Consider the following 20,439-nt stretch of genomic DNA (forward strand, 5'->3'; position numbering starts at 1 on the left):
TCAACTACTAACAGAGAACTGCCCTAAAACAGCCCAATAATCAGTGAGTTAAACAGAGCTCTTAAGTATTCAGTGCCCAATACCTATTCAGATGCTTGGAATTCTGTYCCTGGGCTTGATCACACTCAGCAATCAAGCCACAGGAACAGCTTTACACTCAGATTTATTTGCCTTTGCTGTCACTGCTCATGCAGTACATTTGTGTTTGCTTCACAAAAAAMCACAAGATAATTGTCCAGTTTTAAGTTTTGGTTGTCGTTTTTAAAAATAATTCCACCTATCATTAATTGGTTAAAGAGAAAAATAGGATTGCTACAATCAATTGCCACAGAAATTCAGCAATCTCTATCATGCATTTGCATTCACRGAATGCAGCTATGCAAAAGTCATCAATACAGCCATTAGTATTCTATCTTGTTCATTTCATCGAGTATGAATCGTTGACATTTACAGAATATCCACCTCCTGATAACACAAACACTACAGTCAAGGTTTCCAAGTTCTGTTTCCTTCACTAAGGTCTTGCCATTTTAGCTCAGAAATCCACATCAAACCCAGTCAAAATGTTTAGCCTGTGAGCTTATGTTAACTACAACCTACAGCACCTCATTTCTCAAGTCAATAGGAAATATTTCCACAGAATGGTGAAGGCGTACATTCTGGAACAAGCTTGGAGACCCCTAGACATTAGCTCTTTAACCTCCCTGAGACCTAGCTGGGGACACTCCAAAGTGGAAGGAATGGATTTCTGAAAAGTGGTTTCTCAACTCAGAAAACAGGAGCAGACCTCCTTAAAGCAAGAGCTTGTAACATGATGCRAAACTTCAGATATATGAGTCTGAAGTTGCTGCTTCACTGATCTGATAACGGTTTTAATAACTCAAAGCTGGTCTTGAGGGTTTATTTGTTACTTCTGACTGCTAACAGCAAAAGGCTTGGACATTCCTAAACTATCTCTAAGCACCTCTATTAACAGWAYRTGTTCTTAGACCAAGTATTCCACAYCCAAGCTGCAGTAGTGTGTTTTGGAAAGGTTTAAATATGCCATACACACTAGGTCAGACTCTTGGCTCAGTAGGTGAATGTAATTTATGTTGAATATCATGATCTGTAAATCTCAAGATCACTGTAAATAACTGAGGAGCTACGTACTCAAACATGAGGGCAGCCCACAGATACAGGTTCCCCATTATCTGTTTTACACAGAGCTTCTTAGACTGCTTTGTAAACACACTGMACCATGCTAGACTTTTTGGCTGTTACTGATGGTTATTACATCAGAGTATCAGTTATAAATGAAAGAAGAGAGTCACACTGGCATGTCAAGCCATGCAAGTGCCAGCAGCAAGTGCCACAAGTTTCCATATCCTGCAGAACTTTCRGCAGTCAACTACCTACCTGGAAGCCATCCAAGCAGATCTACACAGGCTGTGGTTATTAGTAGCAGGTGCTCAGYAGGGAGCATTCAGGGTTTCTCTCATCACAGATACAGCCTTAAGGGATATATAACACTMCAAATTGGAATGGGAAACAAAAGTTTCAAAATGTACAAAAATGGGTTGCTTACACAGGKTATGCCATGCAGTTAAAAATAAGAGTATCAGAGAATCAATCAGGTGTGTCAATTGTCTGCTGCAACAGGTTTACAGCAATCCCATTGAAGAAATTCTMTGCAATGCATTAGGCTAGGCAAGACACTTACTTTCAAGGTACTGAGTACATCCCAATAACCAGAGCTATATTAGCCTGGAGTTTACCTGCCTACAAGTTACAAACTGTTCCTCACTGATGAGCACCTCAATTTCCCCACTGGAAAGTGAAGTAAGCCATCAGAAGACTTATCTCRGAAATTCAAACTCCACCTTTGTCCAACATCCTAGGATGAGAGATACCCTCCCACTGMACCAGACAAGGCTGTAGRGGGTTACCAGCACACACTTCATCTGCTACCGTTCTGCAACAYAAGCAGATCACTATCCATATTCTTGTTACTGAACCACTTGCTCTGCCATTCACATCATTATTATCATCAGTAAAAACAACTGTGGGAAATTTAAAAAGCAAGCATTTGTGTGGGGACAAAGAACAGGAAGGGACTTAGTCCAAGTGCAGCCTGATAAAATGACAGGACCAACCCAGCCTCCATATGAAGGAGAACTAAAGCCAAAAAGCCATACACATTAAAGATCACTGGCAAATCTCGACTAAAATTCTGCATTAAGAAGATCAGCACTACACTATGTGCAGTAGGAAAATGTTCAAGGATTTTACTGAGGTGATTTTTGCCACAACGTGTCATTTGGTTGTACTTTTCTACTACTCCTGTGTGTGTAAAAGTAAAAGCTCAAGATTTTAATTACCCCATAGCTTGCAAGCTGTTAATAGCAGCACATTGCAGTCATCGAACACAGCCACCTCCTGTCCAAAGACCTCTCCAGGGGGCTAGCAGTCAATCCCTCACTGAGGGTGAAAAAAAGAAATAGAGCAGACTATTCAACACACCTCTCTCTACATAGAGTGAGAAGTAGTGTCAAACAGAAATATCACAGCTCTCAATACTTAAATAACTRTTTGTTCCAGGAGCATGGAAGAATTTGAAAGCCAGGTAAAGTATGGAAGGATGCCTAAACATTCAGAGCAGTTCTGAACCTCAAGACRCCTCTCACTATAGAAACCCCAAAACTAAAACCAGGATGATTAAAATTCTTTCAAGTTCATTCAATAAACAGTAATTCTTCCCATCTACTAAGGCAGAAATCCTCAATAAACACAGCCAAGCTAGCATCTACAATTCAACTCAAGGGAATTTCCTTCCAGTATCCAAAACAACCCACTGGTATGAAATGATACCATGTCTGTTGAGTTTCTCCAAGATTAGATGCAGTAACTCAGCTTTACAAAACGCAGAGAAACTGGTAGAACTTGAAATCTCTTCTCCCCAGGTAAAGACCTTGCATAATAAAGCTGGCATTCATTGATGGCACCAGAAGATGAKATTATCACCACCACCACTACAATGCAGTCTACACACAAGATTTCAGCCTGCTTCTTTTTAGAAACTCTGTCTTGACAAAAATCATTGACTAGTCAGCTTCTTTATCTCAAGGGTCAAAACACATACCAAATTACTGTTTAACAAAACACATACAGCAGTGTGCAACCAGCACTGCCTGTAATTCGCAAACTCCATTTCAGACAAGCCCTTCCCCCAAATCCTGTACATGCTAGACAATCAGCTAGAAGCAAATCCTTCATTTCCATCAATAATATTCCCCTGACCAGACCTGAATAGCCTTGATAGCAAATTAGCATTTCTATGGGCCGAGACCAATGTAGTCAATTTCACTGTGTTCCTGGCCGTTTTATTTTACTAGAAAGTTGCTTTTCATTCTGTTGATTAACTGTAAATAGAAGAGTCTCATTTTTTTAATTTTTTAATCATCATCTTTTTTTGCAGAAGATAGATAGAGAAAAGCTTATTTATTAACGGGAGAAGTTAATTACAATGGAAAGTTTAAGGTATATACATATATCATATATATATACATACACACTTTAAACAATAAACAACTTTAAAACAAAACCCAACTGAGGAATTCCATTTTAATCCAGGCTGCAAACATTACAGCAAGAAACAAATCTCTCCAATAGGAATGTGATTTGCAAAGCAATGCAGACCCTGACAGATGGAGCCTGGGAAGGTAAGTGCCAGCTGCTCTGTTAGTAGCATTTTCTGCCCAATGCAACAAACAAGGTTCATGTCAGCTCTGGACTAAACTACTCCTCTTATTAAAAACCAATATATATATTATTTATATAYAATATATAAAAAAWTACATAATTTTCAGTCTGGCAAATCAAATAAAAAAGATGTCATAGAAAATACATTGGCACAACACATTGTTACTGTCAGCTGTCACAGTCTGTCTATATAACCATAATGGCATGCCACACTGAACTCAGTGACAGCAGACATGCCCATGTGTCATTTTCACACAACTCTTATACACTCAATTAGTAAGGCTTCAAGACTTCACACATAGCAAGGGTATTTGGTCCAAGTCTTACATTCTATGTTTTACATGATTTACACAATACAAGCTCCAGGACAGAAATCACATATTCTGTTCCYGTAAAGCACTGCCCAATATTAACACATACATTTGCTTCAAAACTACACTTGGAACTTTCCTGCAGTATCTGTGATTTCCCTCATGACATAAAACACAATTTTCTTCATAGCTGACATAGAGCCACCAGCCAGAGCTCCAGAGTGGTGGATTTACCATCCCTAAGGGTATTTAAATTACTTGTAGATGTGGCACCTAGGACATGGTTTACTGGTAGATTTTGCAGTGCTAGGTAAATACCCGGACTTGATGACCTTAAAGGTCTTCTCCAATCTAAACAATTCTAGGACTCTGCAATTCTAATGCCACCCTATGACTGTCAGACAGGAAAATATATCCTTGACACTTCCATAGCAGTCTTCCTCTTTCAACTTTAAGAAAGATACCCAAGGTTTTAGAGTGTGTGATTATTTTCACACACTAGACAGCAAATAAAAGGGAATTGGAGAACTTACAGAGAAACAAATAGAATGTCTCTCAAATATTGATCTTTAGTTTTTGTAAAAGGGTTTGAAATTAAAATGGCTTTCACTTTAGTTTCTTAAGTGATGGCACCCAGCCTCAAATCTTAGCTCATGTAGCAAGACACGCTCCTTGTAAGTCAGAGACTCATTTTTCACTGGGGTATTTTTGTGAGAGTAAGAAGGAGACTTTAGCATTTATTAGTTAGTTTAATATCCTCCTTGTAATATAGTGGCAGCAACACAGAACCAAACTCAAGTTTCTCTAAATGGAGAGAAAAATCAGTACTGGATAGATTTTCATGTCATGCAAGCCTTTGAATCCAGACAGCTTAGAGTAACCCACTTTGGAGCAAAGCTTTTCAGTTCACACTGTGTGAAAAAGTTTTGTTATGTTCATGTTTCCTCCTATGGATTTTGTTTACCTCTTCAGTTTACTCTCAAACACTGGTGACTGCTCACATTAAGTTTTTCATTTCTGTTTTGACAAATCAAACTGAAAGCCTAAACACAGAATACTACAACAAATCTATATYTGAAGACAAGCAACATGCTAAAATTCAATGACCTTCATAGGTAAGCTCCAAAGACTCTCTAGTCCTCCCTACCTTCTAGGCAGGCCAGGAATCATACCAGATAGCATTGAGTATACCAGGTTAAAACAAGATTTAGCATAAAGGATTAAATTACAGACTCACCGCAGCATGTCCTGGTATCACAGATTATTATCACAGACATTCCAGTATTCAAAGGGTGGCTACGAAAAAGATAGAATCTCCCATTTTACAAGTTACTCCTGGGGAGATTCTGATTAGACATAATAGGAAAATTTGTCACAATGGGAGCAACCAGTCAGTCATTAGAATAAYCTCATCAAGGAAGTTGTGAATTCCCCAACATATTTAATATTCAACTGGACTGGGTGCTGGGGCATCTTGTCTAAGAGATGCTTTCTTTTGCCCAAGAAAAGCTGGACTAGATGATTCTTAAGGTGTCCTTCCAACCTGGTATTCTTTTTTATGTCAACAGTACTCTGAATCCATACAACAGGGTAACCTCAACTTCTGTGTGCAAAACAAACACACTGAACGTCAGCACCCGATAAAGGATTGGTCCAAAAACATGCAGGCTCAAAGCTACACTCTGCACTGCAACAGGTTTCTCCCCATGGAGACATCAGATGTTGCAGGACAATAAAGCGGGGAGGGAAGTGGGAWAAGAGAGCACAGAAAGTCATTAGCAGGCCTGTCCAGCTCCAGGGAKAATCTMAAGGCAACAAAATGTAGAGCCAAGAGTTACACTAGCCTTTGRACAATCAGCAAATTTCTGGATTGCACGTGTTCCTCATTCAGGGACAGTTCTCATGTTTAAGAAAGTCACTTCAGACACACAGCTGCTGCCCATATTTTACAGCTCAGGCAGTTCCCAAACATTATAGTATKTTTCAAATTAAGAAAACAATGGCCATTACAGGATCAAATTATCTTCTCATGATTTGTATCACTACTGACTATTTAGTGTCTTGAAGATGAATATACTCAGTCCAGCAGAAAATCATCACATATCTCACTGTATGTAGCAACAGAGACAGGAACTAGTGGATCCCCACAATTTTGTAGCAGCCTGTTTCCCAGCAYAAGACAAATTCTCACATAGCACACAGGTTATACAGTGATCTCACAGTAATAAAATAATTCACTGCAACACAAGGAGTGATTGTTTTTACAAGAACTTGCATGTAAGTGGAGAAAATCAACCTAGTTTCTGTTTCTATCTGATCACATAAACAGCTGCTAATATTGCTCAGACTTTTAGGTACTCCTGGACCTGATCATATGATTTTTATCTGATAGTGGCAGTAAGCACACTACATCCAGCTTCKGTCTCAATAATTATTTTCACTATGTTAAAATTTTATCCTGTAGTTAGCAAAAACATTCCAAAACCTTAGATGCAGAAGCTCATTTACATACTGGATTATGTCAACAGCAGCAAGTAGAAATTTGTCTCTTCTAAAAACCACACAAAACAGAGCAAAACAGATAGCTCAGGAGAATGGAGAAGGAGGAGTAGGAAGGGTGAGTCAATAGTATCATCGTTTCTTTTCCCCACCCAGAAGCAAAGAACACATAACCAGAACTAAATACATACGGTAATCTCCACATTCAGCAACAGGTAAACCCTAACTTACAGAAACCAAGAGAAGGCAGCAAGCAAATTCTTTAACAGGAAATACAGCATTAACTTCAGGAGTGAGGGAATTGCTTTGTTTGGGTTTTCTAAACAAAGTCCTTGGTGAGACAGTTTCTGTGGTGTCAGCTAGTACAGCAGTCTAGTAAGAAAAACTACTTCAGAAGGCAAAAATATGCCTTAAAGATTTAAGGCTCAAAACCTGCTCTTAAAACTGCTCAAGTGAGCAACTTTCTGTAGAAATACAGCTGCAAGGCCTCTGGCAGACACAATTACAGCAACATTTTCTAATCAGTGTTGAAGTTGCACTGGTGTTTCTAAGATGCACCTTTACATTTTAAAGACTGCTTTCCCTTCAAGTACAGTGTGGAGGAGGACAGATTCAGGCATATGCAGGAGGTGCAGAGTCATACAGATGCCAGTAGAGCTGCACTTCATGCAACCAGATGCGTAAGAACAGTCATACCTACGTCACTCCCTGTTTCCCCCCTCCAGCATCAAAACAAAACCTGAACTATTCTATTTTAGAACTTGTCCTAGGGCCATCAGGATCTTGCCATCAGGCCACCTTGCTATCTTATCTATAATCAGCTTGMGAGGCCTTACAAAAGCCATAGAGGAGCTGTGTTCAGAGAAACAGTGCCCTCACAACAGGAACACATCACCGCAGTTGTGTATCCACCCATACCCACACGGCCACTATGTCTGTATCTGCACACCCAGGAGGAAGCTGAGCTAAAACACAGAGGAGGCCAAGGGAGGACATGTACAACAGTGGAGCAGCATGTGGGATGGTGGATCTGGCATTTCCAACTGCTTCAAAGCTTGGGATGGCCTCTCTACACTGTAAGAGGCAGAAGTAGTAGTCCAAGAAAATTTCATGCCCATTAAGTCTGCTGGTAAGGCTTACTATCACAGATAAGACTCTCACTATGATGTGAGCATCTGCAAGCAAGCCCAGGATTGGAACAATTACATTTCATATGCTCTGTTCAAAACTCTAATTTAAAACAGCAAGAAGTGGCCGTGTCAGTAGAGGGGGGAAAAAAGCAGCTATACTCTAAAAACATGCTCTTGTTTTAACCAAAGAATACATAGTATTTACATATAAATGAAATCATGTATGAATAGGGGGACAGAAAAGAAAAAAACTTCTTRTACAAAACCAGACTAAAGACTGAAGATACATCCATAGCAAAACTGAAGACTGGTTCTTTATACCACGTCCCCTCCTCACTAGCTCTTGGGTTAGAGTACTGCTTTTCAGCTTCCTGCCTTGCTGTGTTTCAAAGGAAACTGGAAAGCACAAAAAACCAAACAGACCGACAACAAACGTGTTTTCGGTTCAACACTACAGAAATTAATTTTGCTATTCACAAAAGGAGCATTTTCTTATCATCATGGATGGCCACATTTTTGCACCCATTATACTTAAATGTTGATGCATTTTTCTTAACTTTCACAGTGGTTGTTTGAATTTAGACACTTTCTGAGGAGGCAAGAAGCTTAAATGAGTGCCTTTGCTCATTATTTATGTTCTCTATTTGCATAACTCCTGCACAAATGCTCCATTAAACACCTCTTCCCCTCCAAGGCCAATTTTAAAAAGCTCCTGCTTTATGAAGCTGACAAGTATGACTCACAGTATTCCCCACATTCATTCCCCCAGGCCTCGTGGGATGTTATGCAGCCAATAAGTACCTGTTCCAGTTCATACTCCCCCACTCCCACTGCTGCTGCTGTAACTCCTCACAGCAATCTGCGAAAAAAATAAAGCTACTTCCCTGCTGTAGCAGGAAACAAATAGTAACAGTGTTTGCTTTTCATATTGTCCTYCTCAGCACCACAGTTAGCAAGAGAGTGGCTTAACACAATGAAGGAAGGTTACACTCTCTCTTCCTTATTCTTCCTGKGCTCTCACTCCCACCAGAAACTTGGGGAGTTTCTCAAGACCCTCAAACTGCTTTTCAATCATCCTTCAAACCATTCCCATTTCCTGTCAGCAATCAGAACGTTATTCAACACAGATTATAATTTATCTATTTTTAAAGCTCCTTCCATGCCCAAGGAACACATTTAAACACTCCATACATACGACATTAAGGACCAAAACCAGCAACTTTTCTCTCCAGCAGATAAGCCGAAATCAACAGGTACCATATACYTGCATACTAAGCTTCTACCCCAAATAAACAAGCTTGTCCCATAAAATACCTCCCTCAGTCTCTGAACAGTCAATATTCATTCACTGCAGAGGACTGAAGWAGAGCTGATTTTACAGTTCTTGTTAACGGACAGTTGGTTTGCAAAGAGGAAATGTGTGCTAGAAAGCTTTCYATTGGCTGTTACCATTCTCCATTGGTTAAAGGACAGGCTGATCAAGAGGAATGAAACACACATTTAGAAATGACAGCCACTACTGAAGAGATATGAGACTTTTTACAAAGTAAACTGCATTGTATGAGCCCAAGCTCCAAATCCATCTACGGCAATAACAACTTCCCTAACATCCAAAGTTAAAGACACCTTAGAAATTAGATTCAAAATCTGTTGCCATTTAAGACAAATCTCAGGACTACTGCGGCAACCAGATCATTTCAGTGCTGGGAGAACATATGGTGTGCTGCAGCAGGAAACACACCCACGGTATTTGAACAGARCCCTTGTAGAGCCAAGCACTTCCAAACCAGACGCATATTTTATCTAATGCAGCTAAAGCCAGCATCATAGGAACAATAGCTCCTCCCAGAGATTTAGCAATCCTGCAAGTCAGACAGCAAATCAAAGGCTGAACAATCCCCAGCCAAGTCTCAAAGACCTTGCCAATGTGAATGCATTGATTCACTGTATCTCTACTTGTTAGTCTGATACCCTCTAGACCTTAACTAATGCATCATCCAAACCACCTGCCATGAGGCTTCTCAGTGGAAACCCTGAAGGTTATAATCATATTTTATAAAAACCTTTAAGGATCAGGCCCACCTCTGCTTTGTGGACACATGCAGGTTCAGGGAACGCCATTCCTCTTGACATGTGCAYTTTTCCTTATTATTTTATTTAGCCAATTTTACTCCTTGGTCTCAAAAGAGTAACCAAAGGGCCAGCTTCCTGAAGGAGACAGGTTTCTAATAAAAGAAAAGGGTTGGCTGCATGTAAATGTGAGAGGCCTACTAAGAATTTTACTAATAGGCAGAATCATGTCAGTCCCACCCCACAATGTCTTTCCAGCTGTATTCCATTTCCTCTGTATCCTACTCATCATGGCTTCCTCAGGTAGTTACAGACTACTGCAGAGACAAAGCTTTARTCTCAACTCTGTGCCAATAAAGATAATAAAAAAAATGTGTATAAATGTCTTCAGTAGCTGCAGGTTTCAAATTATTCAAACGCATGCTGGTAAAAACTGTCGGAAAGGCATCATGAAAAATAGCTGTATAATATATGTTGCAAGGCAGTAAAATATGCAGTTAAATAATAGAGATTTAATGAAAAGAAATAGGCAAGGGAGTATAGGTTTCCARACCAGATCTGAAATGAGATAAAGTCAACAACAAGAGAGTTTCAAAGGCAGAAGCTGTGAGCAGAGCACTCTTGTGCCAATGGCAGAAAAAGTGCAAGTCCACAGTGTTTGGCAGCAGGAAAAGAGTAAGTGAAACAAAAGATCTAACAAGCTATCTGCAGCAAGCAGATAGAAATCACCAAATTCACATTAAGCTCATAGCCTAGGAGAAGCACATGGAAAAAGAGCAATGTCACTAGCAATACTTAGTGACATAAGAGCAACTAACATTACTAGGCATGTGAAAAGACAAGCATGGCATTCTGCTACTTAGATGTTCATGCAGTAATCTGATGCACCTGCCTGAGCACCTTGATCTTTTCTCGCCTATTTGTTTAATGCAGATGTTTTCTTATCATAGGCTCCAAAAAATGCAAAACTATTGCATGAGGACCACAGCTCAAGTATTAACTTGTAGCACACCTGCTACAATAGAGKCAAATAAGATGCACAGCTGACAATGATTGCTGCTTGGCAGCACAAATACTCCTTGGCAGATTTGCTGACCCCAAAATACAACAAGGAGATCAGAGAACGAAAGTGAAGATATGCATCTGGTAAAAGATCGTCTCGGGGAAAAAAAGCCAAAAAAAAACCCCCYACATTTGCCTGATAAGGCATAGCTTAGAAAAAGCATTATGTGAAACACTGCTGCAAAAGTAGCTAGCAGAGTCTACACTTCAATTCTTTTCCAAGAATTGTTATGCTTCAAGTAGTAAACAAACATCTCTTTTTCTGGGAACTATTTATAACTTTAAGACCACCCAGTAAGAACATTACATTCAACTATAAGGATGTCAAACCAACATTTGTTTTAGTAAGACTCCTCTCTGAGAGGCCTTCCTGCTTTCTTAACAAAAGCAGGAACAATATCACATTTTATTCCTATTAGTCTTTGAGGTTACAATAAAATTAGGACAGTGATGCAGACTCTTCCCCAAGATTTCTTTAATTGTACATCACTACAGTATCAGAGCTTCCTTGCACACGGAGCAGCGTATTTGCACTTTAATTCTGCCATATAAAGAGTATACAGCAYTGCTTTTTTTACCCTGAGAGAGGGAGGGATGACACTATCACAAATATATCTGCTACCTTAACATAAGAAACACAAGAAGGATGCAATTTCATTGAAGAAGAGACAACCTTTACTGTTCTTTCAGAATATTCCACAAGGTCAGAAGATGCAGTATGACACACATCATCTGTGGAGGTTACGAAGAGGCTTTATCATAGGAAAGGCTCAAACCAAGGGACATTTTGATTTGCAGATAGTTTTCCGGTTTGTCAAACCCCAGCACATACTAAACACATTTGATCTGGAACCTTTAACAAAAATATTATTAAAAATAAGGTCCCCTTGAAAGTAGTCAATCTTTTTCAGAGTTAAACTAACCCACATTTTTAGCTTTGCCAGCAGGTTACCTACCAATTCCAACCACTTTAACACAAACTGCTGAATTTTACAAGTTGTACCAGAAAATGCTACACTCACGCTTCACTCCAAGTTAGAAGCCTCACGCAGGATTCCCCACCCCTCCTTTTCTTCTAAAGCATCAGCATCATAGTAACAAAAATTTGCTCTGCAAAGCATGCATGGCTCCTGTTAACAGCATCAAGAGCKTGCATAAGTAATGAGCAACACTACTTACACAGTCTCAAGCAAAGGTAGCATCTACAGTCTTATTAATTAACCCAAGGAAAATAACAGAGTCCTTCTAAAGTCTGAAGCAAGAATTTGGAGTTCTGCTTTCATCTGCTGCACAATAAATTGATTCCTCAAAGAGCCCACCTGTTAGAAATGCTGTATCTTCTCTTTCAATACCTGGCACTAAGCTGATGAAACACTTGACTGAGCCCCTTCAGCACAGTCAGGAGATGCTCACAGGCTGGAGGTGCATGAGGAAAGGCACCTGCAGGTACCATCTTGCTCAGAGCTGTGCTTAGGAGCACACCATGACCTATTCTCCACAGCACCCTGGTCTTGGCTCTCAAGAGCTCTCCGCAAGTTTTGAGCTGCAAAGGGCTATTTCTGCAACCCACAGAAGGCATCAATTCTCTTCGGCAGCTGCCTCACCAGCAAGGTCAGGAAAAGGGAAGAACCACACAGAGGCACAGTATCTACTATTTCAAATTCAGCAGTTACTTCCCTTTACTTATGGGTGGAGGAAGGGAGGATCCCCRTGAGGAAGCCCACCTGCCTCTGTCACCAGTGCTCAGATTTGGGATGGGTTAGAAAGGAAGACCACTCTAAGGAACACAAATACTAAAGACAGCAAGAATGCTCAGGTAATTATGAACAAGCCAGGACACTGAGCAAGCAGTGGCCCACAAGTAATTTCCTACCCCGCAACAATAAAAACACYACTGTGCTCCTTTAAACAAGTCACTAAATAAGAATTGAACACCAGCACTGAGAGAACAAGATACCCCCTTATCCCTCAAGGCTGTCTTGTTATGCCGCGACTGACACTTCGTCCAAACAGTTGCCAYCCCACGGTTCTGTAGCTAAGCAAGATTTCAGTCATCAGAAATGTCAAACACAGACTGCTTTCACTAATGAGAAATAGAGCAGCATCTTCTCGTGCCTCTGCCAAGACCCACCAACACGCAAACAGTACTGTGAGCATTATGTAACTCCAGAAGTCCGCATAGCAAAAAATTAGAATCTCGAGGTTCTTAGGAGAGGAAATACGTAGAATTCTTTAAAAGTAATTGCTGCTAATGAGTTCAATTATGATTTCAGGTGCATATTTTCCCAAGAGAGTCATTACATTGCCTCTGTGCACATTGTCTCTGTGTTTCTCTGGATACCCACTTTTTCTGTGTTGCAGTATAACAGAGGCAGTCTGGAAAGGGGTGGGGTGGCAGGGGGAGCCCTTGTGAACAGGACTGGAAGTCCACACAATCAGGTTCTGTTCCCAAATCTGACAACATGTCCCTATATGACCTTCCATGAGCCAGTTATAAATTCCATGTCTCCTCTTATGCTTTTGTAAAATGAAGACAGTTCAAACTGCTAAACAAAGTTGCATCAGTTCTTTTGTTTCAGAGTTCAGAGGTTTTTTTCTGTTAAACTTAGATTAGATACTAACAGGAACTTTGCCCTCAGAGATACAACACTTCCTACTTGCACTCAGCCTGCTCCTGTACTCTTACCTTCATTACAACAGCCTTCATTGTCCACTTAATGAGACCTTCCCAAGGCCCATCTATTTTCTCTTTACCGTAACAGCTACTTACTGTAACAACCTCCCAGAGAACCAGAGGGAAGTATTAGATTGTTACACCACTTATTCACACTTCTTTATTCCTTCCAACAATTCCACAAGGCTGTGCACAACAAGAGCTGCACAGGGATAACACATATCATACTGACCACAAGACAACCTGCAAGCTTCTGTTTGTGCACTGTGGAAGGAAGAAGGGAGCGGAGAGTGTTTCCTTTGTACAAGAGACAATACACACCTGTAAAGGCTTATCCTAATCCACTTTACTCCGTCTGATCAAGGTAGCACATTGCTGACAAGATGATCTGCTGAAATACTACWCAAAAATGGAGCAGGAATAGCAGACAACATCTTGCTGGCTTCTTAAACCAAATGTACTAAAATTAATGGAAACATTTCAAATTTCGAAAAGCTCATCTCATATCATCATCTACCTCCTTTGGACAGAAACTGGACATGSAACACTAGGATTTGTTTCTTTTAAACTCACCAGCAGTTTTAGTAAAGTTACACTACAATCTTATGGCTACTTTCGCGCTAAAGCTCTATTTTCCAAAACACAAAGACACTTGTATAAACACAGAAGACCTATACAAGGCACAGAAAATCTACAAGCCTAAGCCATCCACCTGCACCTCTATTATAATTTTTAAAAAAAGCAAAACCATATACAGAACAGCCAATGCCTTTCATACTGCTGGCAAACATTAGCTTCAACTACCTTAGAAAGAAAATTACTTAAAAGTACAATGCAACACCTTTTCTTAAAGAATATTATTTAAAGTTACAAAGCATAATAGATGATATATTCATATTTTATCTCATTGCTCTCTAATTTTGAACTGTATTTGGTGTTACAGAAAGTGAACTAGCTTAATTTGTTTTTGTGAAATGTTTCAAATTTACCAATAAACCCAGGAAAGAAAAAATATTTTTAAAACACAGTATTTACTCTCAATACAAACTAATTAACCTATGAACATAAAAGCATGCAAGTTCTCACAGCACATAAAGGATTTGTATTAGTGACAATTTAAGAAGTTTATCCTTTTAGAGCAGCTCATTTCCTGAATTAGACATTCTGAGTGAACTTCCTTGTACTGTACCAAGTTAAGCCACCTTCCATGTGCCAGGCAATGAATTCGAGTWTCTGACCAGTTACCAGCATTTAAAGAAAAGCCACCAAAAAAGGTTCATATGTGTTGAAAAGCAAATATCTACTGCACGGGAAGTACAGAACATCAAACTTGTAAAACAAAGAGTTCCTCTACACATCTTGAAAGATAACACAAATATTCATTAAATTTATTGTGTATTACTTCTGTTCMATGCCACACATTTACTTTTCTACCAACTGGAAAGATACTTTAATTTTTTTTGCAGTAACAGTTAAACTGAAATTTGTCCATGCTTTTGTCTGTTTTACCCAGAACAGCTTGTTAATTCACCGTTCAGTTTCCACATACCAGTAAGAAGCTACTGAAGGAAGTAACATGAYAAAAAAACACTCATTTAGGCAACACAGCACTTTCTTCCTTAAAAGGTCTCTCAACTTATTTTTCTAAAGCTGCTAAATCTACTCACTTGAGACCATCAAGATAAAAATTTACACAAGGAGCGCAAGCTATTTGTTTAGAGATTCTCACAGTCATATTAAAATTATATTTGAGATTAAAATAAAAAATTACGAATGGATCTTCAAGTGGCCCAGAAGCAAAGAGACTGATGAAAACTATGTATCTACATATGAATAAAAAATGCTATAGGGCACACCTGATTTACACAGTAGATGAGTTGTAAGCAGAATTTTATAGCACGGAGAGGCCTCTCTGGGATACACCAGTCAACTAAAGTTGTTCAAAAGGAAGTCGTCAGTGCAGTAACACAGCAGAAGCTGACTTCCTGTGKCATTCTAATGCTTCATAAGCTAGTCATTGTAAAGAAGTTCCTTAAAACACGAAGTTACTCAATACAGCCAGAGAAATGACTAGAGAATCTCTACGGAAGTTAGTATTTTTCAGGTGAAGAACCATAACTAGAACTGTAAATGCTTTAACTCCTTGCTATTTCTTCATTAAGTAGTACTGATCAAGTTCGCACTGTTCAGGATACTGATGAAACTCCTCACTAACATCCTCAGCTTTATGCTACATATTTTCAGATAACATTTGGCTTACAAGCACACCAAAAGGGACTAGTCCCAGAATATACCTGCAGGCAAAAGGATTTGGGGAAGACATCAGCTATGGGAACCTACATTTTGAAAATTCTAAAAATATACATCTATCTCTCTATATAAGAAAAACTAATTCAGAAAGCAAAAATATGCCTTACAGATTTAAGGTTCAAAACTTGCTCTTAAAACTGTTCAGAGTTTAAGCCTCTAATCTAAAACARGAATCTAATTTTCTACCTGCTTGTTGTTGAAGCTTCCAACCAGAAACATCACAGATTTTAAATCCCGTCAGAGATTACATATACTAATGTATTTATGACCTTTTCCTTCTACTCAAAGCCAAAATCACCACCRAAATATCACAACTTACTGCAGTTGCTACATTTGGTTTTCCTTCCCTTTTTCTGTCTCCATTTTGCTCCCATTCTTTCCAAGACTGCCACCATACTGCACTTTCCTTTTAGCACCGCAGGCCTTCCTTAGAAGCTTACTTGCTCTACTTCTCATGAATTCTTTTCCCTTCCTAACAGATAAACTTTCTAGATAACCAGAATACACATGATCTGGAGGGCAAACTGTGTTACCAGCTGGCATTCTGATATAGTCACAATGTGCCTTAGAAAGAAACTGCTTCCTGCTTTTCAAAGAACAGCAATTTTCAACTTAAGATTCCTGAATGGTGTCATCTTTCCTAAACACTTTCAGCAAAAGGATACTCACTGTCCATATAGCTATATTCACCATCAGGGAGCCAAATTCCAGTCAGGTTTTTTCTCCCATTTCTCATTTTYTTTTTTTTTTTTTTTTTTTTGAGGAATCCCTAAAGACATTGAAGACAAGTTGTTTTCCTCAAAAACTCAGCACAACTGAAATTTTACCAGAATTATTATCATCTTAAGTAGAAGAAACAGAACAAAATTCCCATATTTTCAAATGAAAAACACAGCAATAGCTTGAATAAGCAATATTAGGGGTGGGAAATTACCTYCCTGATTAAGTCAAGAAAGAATATAAACCAAAACACTGAGAACATCATTCTGACTGCTATTACAATTACTACAAATCGTGAGTGTCAGAACTGACAAATCTGTTTCCACCTCAGTGGCACAAGTCAGAACGGATAACAGTACACAGTAATTTTTGCCACTATGGAGCACTTAGGTTTTCTCACAAAAAAAGAMGAAATCCCCCCAAATTCAAAGTGGCTGAATTAAACCAGATACATGCTACCAGTTAAGTTACAATACATAGCTACTTGTGAAGTATTTTAACATTCACTTCATGGACAGGTTCTCTATTCTGGTCTGTCATTTTTATAGAATGCTCAATTACATTAAACACACAGATTTTGTATTATATGTTTGTTAAGCCTCTTCCTTTCCTTTCCTCYCTTGCCACCCCACAATACTCATACTCCCAGATCTCATAACCCAGTGCCCTGTGTCATATTGCCTAATCCGGCAGTGGCCCCACCACCCGCACTGGCAGTATAATCTGTTCAGTAGTCCAACTGGACAGCAGATGGCTTTGCATCAACTGCTGATTAAAAAAACCACCTCCATCAAACATTTTAAAAAATACATAATTTTATCAGTACATTTACCATTTTTACTGAACAAACACACAATACATGTAAAATACAAGCAAAGTATAAATTTTGCAAAGCAACTGTGCAAGACTGCATTRGGAATTTTAGAATTTCAGCTTCCTTTCAAAAGGAGTAAACACAGCTGTATACAGATAAAACAGACCTCACCAATCCCACAGCCAGCTGACCTTGATACTTGAGGTGAAAATGAGCTGCCAAATTAAAAAAAAGAGGAAGAGGGAAAGCCACCCCAATTGACCGGATGGGAATGTGCTCAAGTGGGGTTTTTTTGTTTGTTTGTTTGCTGGAAGAAAGAAGAGACAAGTTTTATGACTCTGAAGAAAATGTAGCTGAACATTCTCTATACCTTTCTGACATAGGGAAAAGTCAGGAGTAGGAGACACGTCAAAACTTGTGCTGCAATTACCATACTCATGTATTTGTCATTTTTCCCATGAGTAAAACCAAATGAACCTCGCCTCTTAGAAGCATTTATATCAGCAGCTTTCTTTGGGTGGAGCAAACAACTCGGAAACATAAATAGGCATTAACTCATACTACCTCATGTACCACAAAAAAAAAAAAAAAAAAAAAACATGCACTCTTTCAGTCATATTCAGTAGATGATCCCATCCCCAGGTACCACAAAAAAAAAAAAAAAAAACAGAACTTGAAAATATGGCTTGTTAGAGCAGTTTTAATTCAAATATCTCATTAAAAAATCACTTCATGTTATTAAAGATGTGTTTCCATATTTGCTGCTCCATCACTGAAAACAGTAAGACAGCATACCAGCAGTTGTGGATAGTACAGACTTTAGTAACCTGTATTAAATACTCATCACAGGTGCTCTAGTATTAGATTCAACAAGTTCGCTGTACAAGCTGTCTAGTAAGTAAAGTCTTGTTTATCTGCCTTTCCTCATCCAGTTTTTTACTAATAAAAAGTTGAATTTCAGCATCTCTGGATGGTTCTGCAKCTGGATCAGTATGACCAAATATGCAGACTTACAGAGTCATGTGATGTAAATCCTGAAAAAATAATAATAGTAAATTGTGCTTAAAGTAGTTTCACAAAAATACAGATTTAAAGCAAGGCCAAGAAGTATTGACAAGCTACAGGAGAGAGAAAAAAATCCACAGCGACGGTGGAAAGACGCTACAACCAATGGAGCCTCTTCCAGCAAGAGACCCTGTGTGCAATCAGTGTTGTAGGGTGCTASAGCCGGGCAGGCTGCGAAAGGCACAGATTGCCATTTTGAAACACCGCCTCACGCTCGCACAGCGGTGCCAGCCCACGGGCAGCCTCCTGCCCCCGCACGCCGCTCACGGCAGCGCTGCGGACCCGCAGCGCCGCGTCTCCCTCGGGCCCGCCGGGACCCGCACGCCGAGAAGGACCCGGCGCGGATCCCCCGCGCTCCGTGATGTCACCCGAGTGCGGGGCCCCTTCCGTTCCGCTCCCCGCGCCGCTGCGGCCCCGGTGGAGCGCGATGCGGGGCCGCCCGGCACCCGCGCCCCACGTGCGGTGCATCCGCCCCGGCCGCCGCCACCCACAGCCGCCCGGGGCCCGCCCGCGGCCCCCGGAGGGAGCCCCGCGCCGGGAAGCCGTGGGGAAACCCGGAATACCCGGTCTGAGCCCGCCACACGGAGAGGCTCGGGGGCCCTCGCGCCTCGCTCACCCCCACCCCGGCCCTGGGAGGTCTCCGGGATGTGACTCATGATAAATAAATACAGAGGGGGGGGAGGAAAAAAAAAAAAAAAAAAAAAAAGCCAGACACACCCTCGGAGCCGGACTGACATAATAACCCCCTCCCTTCCCCTCTGGAGCGGGGGAAGGGAAGCCTAGCCGTTCAGCTGGGAAAGTTGAAAGAAAAGGCAAACCCAGGGGACCGGCTGTGGGGCGGGAGCCGCGGCGAGGGCAGCCAGGCGCCGCTGCCCCTCGGGCGGCTCCGGCCCCGCCGCCCGCACCGGAGAGCCGAGCTCCACCGAGCCCCGCCGCCGGCCCCCGGTGCGCTGCCCCGCCGCCCCTCACCTGGATGTAGTTGTTTTCGCAGTAGTCGGCGACTCGAGTGAGGTTCTGGTAGCTCTCGAGCAGAGCCCGCTTGCCAGAAGGGATTTCCTCCTCTAGCAACATCTGCAACTCTGCCATTTTCCACCCCTCCGCATCGCTTCCTCTTGCATTAAAGAGACAGCAGCAGCGCCGGGCTCGCAACCCGCCTGGTATTGTGGGATTCCTCCTCGCCTCGCTTTCGTGAACGCTCGCTTTCCCCACCCATCCTTCCCCCTCCAAGGGGAGGGGAAAAAAAAAAAAAAAAAAACAACACACCAAGAAAAAGAGGAAAAGCCCGCCCCTGCTGTGCGGAGGCCGCCGGGAGCTGTAGGCCGGGCTGGTCGCATGCGCGGGGCGGGCGCCGCTGATGGGCACCGAGCGTGGGCCGGACGGAGATGGCGGAGCCCGGAGCTCACCGGCCTTAGTGGCCCCTGCGGCGGGAGGGCGGCGGCCGGGCTGCCGGACTGTTGAGAACCCGGGGACGAGGGCAAGCAGTGGTGTCCTTCCCCCGCCCCGCTCGGAAAAGCTCTGACCCCACACTAATCTGTAGGCAGTGCTGCCTCTCTGCAGGAAAGACCAGAAGGGTCTGGAGGGAAGCGCTGTTCTCGTTATGTGGCCGTCTGACAGGCTAGAAATATGGMAGATCACAGAACCACTTAGGTTGGAAAAAAGTCTCTGAGATCATTAAGTCCAGCCTGTGACTGAATTCCACCATCATGTAGCCATGTCCAGTGTTTCCTTAAACACCTCCAGGGACAGTGACTCGACCACCTCCCAGGGCAAACCATTCCAAAGATGACAAAAGACTGGTAAGATATTAGAGAGATCACAAGCTCAGGCAACTGGTCTCTTCCMGGGAGTTATCCCCTGAGAGGGAGGGAGAAATGCTGAATCCAACCTGTGTAGATCTTCACGCAGGCCTGCTCCGTATAACAATTAGCGATTGCCTGGATTTAGGTTTGTGAGAAGAGCTTAAATACTTGACTGAGATAATCACGGTATTCCTGCCACTCATTTACCTCAGTTGTTAATCACTGTTCAGGGCCTCCTCTGGCT

The 20,439-nt window shown here is 41.3% G+C and overlaps 1 protein-coding gene across 14 annotated transcripts in view; it reads right to left on the bottom strand.

Moving 5' to 3' along the window:
- The window catches only part of ABI1 (abl interactor 1), a 77,805-nt gene extending 58,181 nt beyond the window's left edge, over positions 1 to 19,624 (bottom strand). For 12 of the 14 annotated variants that reach the window (XM_057384231.1, XM_057384180.1, XM_057384213.1 and 9 more), the window contains exon 1: positions 19,366 to 19,555. In XM_057384231.1, coding sequence (XP_057240214.1) covers positions 19,366 to 19,482 — 117 coding nt within the window. In that variant the 5' untranslated portion in view covers positions 19,483 to 19,555. Of the gene's footprint in view, positions 1 to 19,365 lie in introns of all 14 variants that reach the window. The other 2 variants (XM_057384239.1, XM_057384222.1) reach the window with 1 other exon arrangement.
- Positions 19,625 to 20,439: the final 815 nt, after the last annotated feature.

Source organism: Malurus melanocephalus, unplaced genomic scaffold (assembly GCF_030028575.1).
Source record: "Malurus melanocephalus ecotype Western Australia unplaced genomic scaffold, MMel_1.1 scaffold_14, whole genome shotgun sequence".
In the NCBI taxonomy this organism is placed as follows: domain Eukaryota; kingdom Metazoa; phylum Chordata; class Aves; order Passeriformes; family Maluridae; genus Malurus; species Malurus melanocephalus.